Source organism: Triticum urartu, chromosome 2, assembly GCF_003073215.2.
Source record: "Triticum urartu cultivar G1812 chromosome 2, Tu2.1, whole genome shotgun sequence".
Classification (NCBI taxonomy): Eukaryota; Viridiplantae; Streptophyta; class Magnoliopsida; order Poales; family Poaceae; genus Triticum; species Triticum urartu.
In genome coordinates this window covers 609,669,104-609,680,606 of record NC_053023.1, presented here as the reverse complement: position 1 = coordinate 609,680,606, position 11,503 = coordinate 609,669,104, and the positions used below count along the sequence as shown (strand labels likewise).

Sequence of the window (11,503 nt, the reverse complement as noted above, 5' to 3'; positions counted from 1 at the left end):
GTATCGTGTTGCCTGAGATTGCTATCGACTAATGCTTTGCAATGTTTTGTTGGTCGTTTTCCTTTTGTAATAATTTGGATGCGTGCATCCTTGAAGTCTTCAATAGCATTTGAAATCGTGTTGGTACAGAGGTTAGGTGTAGCTTATATCTCCTTGATATCAATATTAATATCATTTTTATAATTACATGATGGTTGATAGAAATTCCACAATTAGATGATTAAATGATGAGCTCTTGAAGTGTGATTTACCGAAAAAAAATTATAGCATGATGCGTAATTGCTGAATCCCTCCTTGGAGGAAGTTTGCTACTTCTCTCAATTCAATAATACTTATTACATCTAATATGTTAGTATATTCGATACAATAAGGTTTTATATTATGATACGGATGGGTGGCGGTTCGGCTGGCCCCCCATGTGTGTTTCTGCGACGTCTGCCACGACGCTAGCCATGATGACCCGTCCGCAAACCAATGCGCAGGCTGCCATGGACCCTTCACCGCGATTCTCCTGGCCTTCTCTAGGCTTCCATATAGCCATCTAGAGCTAGACTAGTTTCCGTAACAAGTTCAATCTTTGTCTGTAACTTTTGGCCATTACTTATGAGTTCTACGAAACATGCATGTGGTCCTGTGTTAGAATGATCTTCTTGCCTTAATTCCCAAGAAATGCTACACGTGTAGGGGCATACTGGTTTCTTTGACGGGAAGGCTTACTTTATTTTAATTAATTAAATAATAGTTACATGGTCCATAACCAGTATTGCGATGAACTTAGGCGGGGCATCAACCCAAAAAGAAGGATTATTTGCACATCCCCATTTTGTCAACTCGTGTAATTTGTCTCTCTACTACAATGCTCAATAGTAATCCTCCTGAAATCTAGTAAAATATTAATTATCAAGAACCGGCGCTGCCACCATAAAAAACTCTTTGTTGCAGTTTATAGCATCCACCACCGTGCTGTTGTCCGATCTCATCAACAGATTAGAACATCCCGTATTTCTTGCTAGCTTCAGCCCCTCAAACAAGGCAGCTGCTTCTGCTGTGAACACATGAGCTACATGTTCAAGTCTTGCATAGATGCCTTTTTGAAAATTCCCCGGTGATTACGGACCACACCCGATGTAATCACCCTCGGAAAATGACGCATCAACATTTAAATTTTGTTGTCTAGAGAGAAACGCCAGCCACCTGTTGATTTTAGGCGTGCTTTTGATCTCCGCTGCACGAGCAAAATTCAGAGCTAAAGGAAGGACTGCCGGCGCAGTTCTTTCTTGAGACAAAATATCTTCTCCCCGAATGAATTGCCGTCGTTGCCATGAAAGGTACCAACACACCATACATATGAGCTCCGGCAACTCCAATGGTCCAAAATACATTCTCCAATAGGATATGTCGCATAGGATAAACTCCATGACCGCTTCCCCCGACCGATCGGTCATACTAGCAAAAATTATATTTGTGCTTTCCCGAGAGCATCCCAAACTGATTTTGATCTAATACAACTAGACAACACATGAGAAATGTCTTCCACCCCGGCTTGACAGAACGGGCATTGAAAAACCTGTCCGATGTGGAGATTCATAAGGACTCTATAGCACAGGATGGCGTTGTGCAGACACCTCCATATAAATATTTTCACTTTGGCTGGTACTTTCATATTCCATAAATTCTTAGAAACTAGATGGGGCGCCGTGGAGTAGCGGGCTAATCCACACTCCTCTGGATCATAGTTTGCTTCCCATTGCTTGTAATAAGCCGAACATATAACAATAAACTCCACTCTTTGTGAGATGCAACGTGACATAATCCTCCGTCTCCTCATGAAATAACGGAATCTGTTGTAGATCCACATCAATAGGCCGGAAATTTTCCCGGACTAGCATCTCATCCGACTCTCCCGTTATTGGATTAATTAGCTCTCCAACTTTTGTGAGTATTTGGTTTCCCCAAACTGTAATAATTTTATTTGAAGCACTATTCAGAATCCAGCGATCAGCCCAAATATTGACCTTTTCACAATTTCCTACTCTCGAAATACATCCCTCCTTGAACGTTTGGATGCCGGCCCTAATACTTTGCCATACATAAGACGACCCCTTATTCGGTTGATAGTTTAAGATGTCTCCTGTAGGGTAATACCTTGTTCTTAACACTTGTGCACACAAAGAACCCTAGTTATCAATAAGTCTCCAAACATTGCTTGGCCAGCATTGCCAAGTTGAAACTATGTATATCACGGAATCCCATGCCTCCTCTCTCTTTCGGAATACGCATCTTCCTCCAAGCAAGCCAATGCATCCTACATTGTTTCTCCTCGTCACCGCACCAATATTGCGACATTGTATCAGTGACCCCCTTGCAGATTTTTTGGGGGAATTTAAATACACTCATCGCGTATGTTGGGATGGCTTGGGCCACCGCTTTCAATAAGGCCTCCTTACCTCCGTATGAGAGAGTTTTCTATTTCCATCCATTAACCATTGCTTGGATCATCTCTACCTTATGTTTGAAACAATCAACCTGGTCCACCCCTATCATGGAGGATATTCCCAAATATTCGTCTGAGAGGGATTCAGTCATAATGTTCATAATTTGACACACTTTTGCCTTCATATCAACGTTTGTACTCGGACTGAAAAAATATAGAGCACTTTGCTTCACTCAAAAATTGCACTGAGGCCGAGCAATACTCTTCTAGAATGCCACGTAGGGTGGTTGCGTTTTGCGGCATCTACTCTCATGAGAGTAAAAGGATCGTCAGCAAAAAGTAAATAAGAGATTTTTTGGTGAGCCTTTGCACACCTGCACACGCATAAGGTTACCAGCCTCCTCCTCATGGTTAATAAGAGCCAACAGTCCTCCTGCACATAAAAGAAAGAGGTATGGGGAGAGGGGATCTCCCTATCTCAAACCTCTAGTCGGCGAAAATGGTAGTGTCTCATTAATTGAATCGGACCTTATACTCAACAGATGTAACACATGACCTGACCAGCTAAATCCAACTAGCATCAAATCCCAGCTTGGATAACATGGCCTCCAAGAAATCCCACTCCACGCGGTCATATGCTTTATGCATATCCAGTTTGACGGCACACGTACCAAACTTCCCTTTCTTTCTTTTTTTTCACTATGTGCAGGCACTCATAAGCAACTATGACATTGTCAGTGATAATGCGCCATGGAACAAAAGCGCTATGTGTCTCACTAATGATATTTGGAAGGAACACCTTCAACCGTGTTGCGAGCATCTTCGAGATCACCTTATATACCACGTTACATAAACTAATAGGCCTGAATTAAGTGATCTTCTCCGGGCTGTCCACCTTGGGGATAAAGAGTAGTAGTTGAGTTCTAGCCTTCTGGGGTCACACCTGTATTGATAACCGCCAGACACTCCTTCATAAGATCACCACCTAGTAGGTGTTAGGGAATGTAGTAATTTCAAAAAAATTCCTACGACGACGCAAGATCTATCTAGGAGAAGCATAGCAACGAGCGGGGAGAGTGTGTCCACGTACCCTCGTAGACCGAAAGCGGAAGCGTTATATCAACGCGGTTGATGTAGTCATACGTCTTCATGATCCAGCCGATCCTAGCACTAAACGTACGACACCTTCCGTGTTCAGCACATGTTCAGCTCGATGACGTTCCTCGTACTCTTGATCCAGTTGAGGCCGAGGGAGAGTTCCGTCAGCATGACGGCGTGGTGATGGTGATGATGAGGTTACAGGGCAGGGCTGTGCCTCATCTCCCTGATTATATAGATCCAGCTCTGCAGGCCTTTATTGAGGGCAGAAGAATTAGTGATAATATTATTATTGCTTAAGAGATAACTCATTCTTTCTCTCTCAAATCTTGGAAACACAAAGCTTTTATGCTTAAAATTGATCTTGCTAAAGCTTTTGATCGTCTAGAATGGAACTTCATTGTTTCTACGCTTGCACGTAAAGGGTTGCATGGTCATTTCATCAATTTAGTTCATGCATTCATCTCTTCTCCCATGTTCTCGGTGCTCAGTAATGGGCAGCCGTCTCAAAGTTCTAAAAGTTCTCGGTGTATTAGGCAGGGTTGTCCCATGTCTCCTTATTTGTTTGTCATAGCTATTAATGAACTTCCTATTACGCTTAATGAAGCTCTTCAGGCCAATCATCTGTAGGGTATTTCTCTTGGTCCAAATTGCCCCTCTATGCATTCTCTTCTTTTTGCAGATGATCTGTTGGTTCGTGGTCAGGCTACCATATGCAAGATGCTCAAAGCCTCAAACTATGGCCAATATTATTCAACAGTTCCGTGCTCTCTTTGGCCAAACTCCCAATTGGGCCAAATCTACTATCCTTTTTAGCTCTCATGTCTCTCGGGCTGTGATGAATGATATTAAGCAAAATTGTCATGTTTCTACCCTAGATGCAAACTTCATTCATCTGATTCATCCTCTTATTCTTCCTGCTAAAAACAGAGTGGCTGCTTACAACTTTGTTTTAGACAAATTCCTTAATAAGTTGCCCACTTACAAATAAAACATGCTTTCTTGCTGCTGGACTTTAATTAACCCGCTCGGTCTTCTCAGCTTCCTATTTATTATATGTCCAATATCCTGTTATCTAAAAAACTCATTGCTAAGCTCACGGTTGTTATTAGGAATTTTTGGTGGGCAGGTGTTTGAGAAACTGATTCAAGGAAAAGTCTTTATCTGAGGGCATGGAAGGACATTTCTAATTCTATGACTGAAGGTGCCTTGGGTATTAGGAATTTAAAAGCCATCAATGAAAGTCTCATTCTCTCAGCCGCTTGGAGGTTAGCTAAATCTCCTTCTTCACATTTGTACCTTACTCTTAAGGCCAAATACTTTCCTGGTACCTCAATTTGGAAAGCTAATGCTTCTCCTCCTAAATCTGCTTTTTGGGCTTCAATTTTGAAAATGTTACCCAAGCTTTGTGATCATGATTTTTATCAACTCACTCAAGGTAACATATCCTTGTGGAGCATGCCTTGGTGTAATATTTGGCATTCTATTCATGATTATATTGTGCCTCAACAAGTTGGTTTCCAATATCCTTCTCTTGTGAGAGATCTTTGGCTTCCTGGCCGCAGAAGTTGAAACCATCAGCTCATTTTCTCTCTTTTCCAGCAGCCATTGGCCTCTCTCATTGTTCATACAGACATTATTGATGGTGATGGCCCGGATTTTCTTTGTTGGGGTCTTGCTCCCAATGGCATCTGCTCTTCAAAATCTGCTTATAAACTTTGTTTGCAAGATATTTAAAGTAACCCTAGAAAGGCTCCTATTGATATTTCTCTTGACTTGAAAGACTTTCTTAAATTCATCTGGAAACATAAGAATTTGCTCCCTAGGGTTCAAACTTTTCCTTGGAGGCTTCTTCGACGGGCTACGCCAACGGGTATGCGTGCTGGGCGTTTTTCTGTTCATATCTCTTAGTTTTGTTGCAGATGTGGTCTTCAGGAGGATGAATTTCATCTTTTTTTTCCTCTGAACTTTTGCGCGGGCAGCTTGGTTTTCTTGTCCTTGGTTCCTCAGATCGGATGCTCTTATCCAAGGCCACTCTTCCATGCACTCCATTCTTATTGCTCTTACTCGTATGAATCATCCTCATGCTTCAATTCGAAATCCTTAATTTTCTTCGGTGCCTTTGCAAAGCTAGAAATGATTTTCATTTTGACCGGAAAAAGAACCTCCCTTATGAAGTTCAGATACCTACAGCTAACTTGGAGAATGACCATCTGGATAACATTTCTTCCATCTCTCAAACGGAGTCTCATTCTAATGATAATTCTTCAAATGATGTTTTACCTATGCAAGGAAAGTATGACCTCCTAATTTCTGGAGTTAAAATTTTCTCTGATGTAGCTTTCAGATTAAAAAAAATCTAGGCCTAGGACAAGTGCATGTAGGTACTGGTGTGGGGGTTTTCATCTGTATTCATTCTGATCAAGGTGAGAGTAATGTGCAGGTTCAAGCCTCAGCTCCTCCTACTTCTACTCCCTTAAGGGTTGAAGCGATTGCCCTTTCTTGTGCTGCTCAATTGGCTTCTAGACTTAATCTTGCTAAGCCTACTTTCTTAATGGATTGTCTGTCTTTAGCCTCTATTGCTGCTTTGAGAAACATTTCATATTCTGCCACTCCTTGGAACATTAAAAAAGAATTGGCTACTTTCTTTAATAATACGTCTAATCTTCACTTACCTTAGGTATTTCATGTTTCCAGGATTTTCAGATCGCAGGCAGCATGTTGCATACAGTGCATTGCCATTAACTTAAAGGAGTATCTGTTGCAGTCACGATCTTCATCCTTCTAGAGTGGCAGCAAAACATATGGAGTTTCTTCTATCTGAGTTATTAGATGGTTCCTTCTCCTTTACCTGTACATGTTGGTCATCAGGTTGATGCTTTACTCGACCTATCTGTTGTACTCCCTTCAGCTCTTCTCCAATGGCTTTATTGCCTTTCTTGTTCTTCTTACTTCAAGCCAAGGTGAACTCTCATGTACTTTTTCTTAAAGAGCTGAAATGAAATTAGGCACCTGTTGGTGGTTCAAAAAAACGTAGCACCCATCTTTAAAAAGCAAACCCAAAGCAGAGGAGATAAACTTGCAGGCGGGGACAGGCGGACATCCAATTAGCGATCTCTTCATGCACGCGCGTGCAATGCATGCAAGTATTATTAATCTTCATTTCTAACGGGAGGTCTCCGTCGTGTTTCCTCGCATCGCAGACAAAAGAGAGCAAATGGAGAGAGCACATGAAAGAATTACACTAGTAAAACTTAAAAGCAAACCACCTCCTGCTCTGTTTCTCGGCCTCACACTACGGAGAGAGAAAAGCGAGCAGTACGACCAGGAAAATCTTTGACCGCGGCGGCGTCCCCTGCCCGGCTATCCCTGCCTGCCCTCTCTCTCTCTCTCTGCGGTACAAGTAGGCGTGGGTCCTTCCTTCCTCTTCTTCTCAAACAACCAAACCCAGACGCTCCCTAACCCATCCAAAAGCCCCAGCGGCACGCAGACCATGGCGGGCCAGGAGGGGAAGGTTCTTGACGCACCAACGTCGCCGCCGCCCACGGAGACCATGGCGGGCCAAGACGCACCAAAGTCGCCGGCGCCGGCCGGGGGTGACACCGGCCGTGACCACCTCAAGCTTCCGTTGGCCACCGACCAGGATCCGGACGCCACGGTTCCTCAGGGTGAGTTCGACAACCCAAACATCCTTGATTCGTTCTGCATGCGCAGGCGGCGTCACCGTGGTCGATGTGTTTTCTCTCGGGTCCATGGAGTCGGGCATGTGTAAAAGGCACCATCTTTCTTTCTTTCTTTCTTTCTTTCTTTCTTTCTTTGCAGTCGGGTCTGGGGATGAGGAGCAGGAGACGCTTGTCCGTGGGAAAAAGAAGAACGTGGACGATCCATCCGGATCAGATGCTTCGGGATCCAGTAAGTTTCAATATTAAAAGACCTCTGCTCTTCGAATCCATGGCCGCCGGCGGCGGGCAAGTCTGAAAGCCACTTTTTTTCTCTTTATCCTTTGCAGCCAAGAAACACCGCGCCGCAGATCTGTCGCATGCCGCCACCGTTGAAGGCGCGGGAACATCGACTGGACTCGCCCCCAGCCCCCCACGCTCTTTCCTGCCTACGCCTTCCTTTCTCACGAGCCGTTTTCTGCAGCAGCAGGCGTCCGACCGCCACCACGCCGGCCGCCCGGAGGTACCACGGCGCCGGCCGGGGCAACAATATTCTTTGGACCCATGACCGAGGCGCAAGGTTAGAAACTTAGAATTCCTTCCATCAATGAAAAAAAGATTGCACTTTTTTGTGTGCTTGGGTCCTGATTACTTGCCTGGGTCCTAATTATGTATTTGCTCTTGTGCTCAAGATCATCTCTCGGAGGTGATGGATGACAAAGAATTTTTACTCCGCGCCGCCATCTCAAGCGAATGGAGGCCCAACAAGCCGCCCGTGCTCCCGCCAAACGACGCCAGCCGCTTGAAGAAATGCATGAGTGCAAGACGAACCCAGCAACCGTCGTGACCCTACCTAGTGAGCATATCTGCCTGTGCCACGCTTGCTATGAGGAATGACTGGCCGATCCCCTCAAGACCCCGTGCAAAGTTTGCTTTGCTGCAGTCGCTGCGCAAATAAAGCTCGATTAAGGTAATGCACAACAGATCTCAGCTTCAACGCGGCGAAGCATGTATCCCAAAGAGACAACCTTTCTATTCGGGTTCAACCAGTCTCGCGAATGTTTTACGCTCAATGGCGCAACCATCCAAGCATCGCCACCCCTACCACCCTTCGATGGTCAATTTCTTGCCTTTGCTAATGCAACCATCTCAGTGTTGGTGTCCAGTTAGCAAAGCTAGCCTGACACGCACCACTCAGCACCTTGGCTTTGTGGCCACGATTATTAATAAGATCTCTTTATATAGTTTTGTTTTGTTGCGACACCCGTCAGAGCTCAGCACCCTGCCTTTGCAGCCACGATCATCAATAAGATCTCTTTGTATAGTTTTGTTTTGTTGCTTCGACAAAACCTTTTTTTAACTACAGAGAATTAAAATAACTATTTTACACTAAACATTCATAACTCTGCCTATGTTGTCTCAACATAGCCGGTCCCAAGCCCGGATAAAGGAGGAGGGTTGTGATAGGCTTGGCGAGCCAACGTAAAAACTCAGCCACTCTTATGGAGATGAAACCCAAAAGATTTTCGTTGGGGCGTAACCCTCTCAGCGACGCGCTACATCGGAACCCGGGTGTGGTGGAAAATGGGCAAGGGCCGGGCCGTCACCCCCAAGGTGGCGCGCTGTATCTTGATCCGGATACGGTGGCAAGTGAGCGAGAATCGGGTCGTCGCATCCTTAGTGGCGCGCTACATCGGCGCCCGGATGTAGTGGAAAATGGGCAAGGGTCTTCGCATTTGACTCGACGAGTGCGAAGGGTAAGGAAGCTAGCCGAGCCTAGGAGGATTCGCTTAGGTAGCTGGAACATAGGGTCTTTGACAGGAAAGCTTCGGGAGCTAGTTGATGCAGCGGTGAGGAGAGGTGTTGATATCCTTTGCGTCCAAGAAATCAAATGGAGAGGACAGAAGGCGAAGGAGGTGGAGATACCGGCTTCAAGCTGTGGTACACAGGGACGGCTGCAAACAGAAATGGCGTAGGCATCTTGATCAACAAGAGCCTCAAGTATGGAGTGGTAGACATCAAGAGACGTGGGGACCGGATTATCCTGGTCAAGCTGGTAGTTGAGGACTTGGTTCTCAATGTTATCAGCGCGTATGCCCCGCAAGTAGGCCACAATGAGAACACCAAGAGGGAGTTCTGGGAAGGCCTGGAAGACATGGTTAGGAGTGTACCGATTGGTGAGAAGCTCTTCATAGGAGGAGACCTCAATGGCCACGTGGGTACATCTAACACAGGTTTTGAAGGGGCGCACGGGGGCTTTGGCTATGGCATCAGGAATCAAGAAGGAGAATATGTCTTAAGCTTTGCTCTAGCCTACAACATGATTGTAGCTAACACCCTCTTTAGAAAGAGAGAATCACATCTGGTGACTTTTAGTAGTGTCCAACACTCTAGCCAGATTGATTTCATCCTCTCGAGAAGAGAAGATAGGCGTGCATGCCTAGACTGTAAGGTGATACCTGGAGAGAGTGTTGTACCCCAGCATAAGCTGGTGGTTGCTGACTTCCGCTTTCGGATTCGTGTCCAGCGGGATAAGCGTGCCAAAGTCGCTAGAACGAAGTGGTGGAACCTCAAGGGGGAGGTAGCTCTAGCGTTCAAGGAGAGGGTCATTAAGGAGGGCCCTTGGGAGGAAGGAGGAGATGCGAACAATGTGTGGACGAAGATGACGACTTGCATTCGTAAGGTGGCCTCGGAGGAGCTTGGAGTGTTCAAGGGAAGGAGAAGCGAAGATAAGGATACCTGATGGTGGAATGATGATGTCCAGAAGGCGATTAAAGAGAAGAAAGATTGCTTCAAACGCCTATACCTGGATAGGAGTGCAGACAACATAGAGAAGTACAAGATGGCGAAGAAGGCCGCAAAGCGAGCTGTTGGTGAAGCAAGGGGTCGGGCATATGAGGACCTCTACCAACGGTTAGACACGAAGGAAGGTGAAAGGGACATCTATAAGATGGCCAAGATCCGAGAGAGGAAGACGAGGGATATTGGCCAAGTCAAATGCATCAAGGACAGAGCAGGCCAACTCTTGGTGAAGGACGAGGAGATTAAGTATAGATGGCGGGAGTACTTCGACAAGCTGTTCAATGGGGAGAATGAGAGTTCTACCATTGAACTGGACGACTCCTTTGATGAGACCAGCATGCGTTTTGTGCGGCGAATCCAGGAGTCTGAGATCAAGGAGGCTTTAAAAAGGATGAAAGGAGGCAAGGCGATGGGCCCTAATTGTATCCCCATTGAGGTGTGGAAAGGTCTCGGGGACATAGCGATAGTATGGCTAACCAAGCTTTTCAACCTCATTTTTCAGGCAAACAAGATGCCAGAAGAATGGAGACGGAGTATATTAGTACCAATCTTCAAGAACAAGGGGGATGTTCAGAGTTGTACTAATTACCGTGGAATTAAACTGATGAGCCATACAATGAAGCTATGGGAGAGAGCCATTGAGCACCGCTTAAGAAGAATGACAAGCGTGACCAAAAATCAGTTTGGTTTCATGCCTGGGAGGTCGACTATGGAAGCCATTTTCTTGGTACGACAACTTATGGAGAGATATAGGGAGCAAAAGAAGGACTTGCATATGGTGTTCATTGACTTGGAGAAGGCCTATGATAAGATACCGCGGAATGTCATGTGGTGGGCCTTGGAGAAACACAAAGTCCCAACAAAGTACATTACCCTCGTCAAGGACATGTACGATAATGTTGTGACAAGTGTTCGAACAAGTGATGTCGACACTGATGACTTCCCGATTAAGATAGGACTGTATCAGGGGTCAGCTTTGAGCCCTTATCTTTTTGCATTGGTGATGGATGAGGTCACAAGGGATATACAAGGAGATATCCCATGGTGTATGCTCTTTGCGGATGATGTAGTGCTAGTTGACGATAGTCGGACGGGGGTAAATAGGAAGTTAGAGTTATGGAGACAAACCTTGGAATCGAAAGGGTTTAGGTTTAGTCGAACTAAAACCGAGTACATGATGTGCGGTTTCAGTGCTACTAGGTGTGAGGAGGAGGTTAGCCTTGATGGCCAGGTGGTACCTCAGAAGGACACCTTTCGGTATTTGGGGTCAATGCTGCAGGAGGATGGGGGTATTGATGAAGATGTGAACCATCGAATCAAAGCCAGATGGATGAAGTGGCGCCAAGCTTCTGGCATTCTCTGTGACAAGAGACTGCCACAAAAGCTAAAAGGCAAGTTCTACAGGACAGCGGTTCGACCCGCAATGTTGTATGGTGCTGAGTGTTGGCCGACTAAAAGGCGATATGTTCAACAGTTAGGTGTGGCGGAGATGCGTATGTTGAGATGGATG

General features: G+C 45.4%; 1 protein-coding gene across 1 annotated transcript; it reads left to right on the top strand.

Moving 5' to 3' along the window:
- The first annotated feature begins 6,984 nt into the window (after positions 1-6,984).
- On the top strand, positions 6,985-8,465 carry LOC125533778. The gene is made up of 4 exons (XM_048697133.1): positions 6,985-7,200; positions 7,355-7,444; positions 7,542-7,771; positions 7,884-8,465. The coding sequence occupies exons 1-3, from the start codon at positions 7,026-7,028 to the stop codon at positions 7,757-7,759; spliced, it is 483 nt and encodes a 160-aa protein (XP_048553090.1). The 5' UTR covers positions 6,985-7,025; the 3' UTR covers positions 7,760-7,771; positions 7,884-8,465.
- The last annotated feature ends 3,038 nt before the right edge of the window (positions 8,466-11,503 follow it).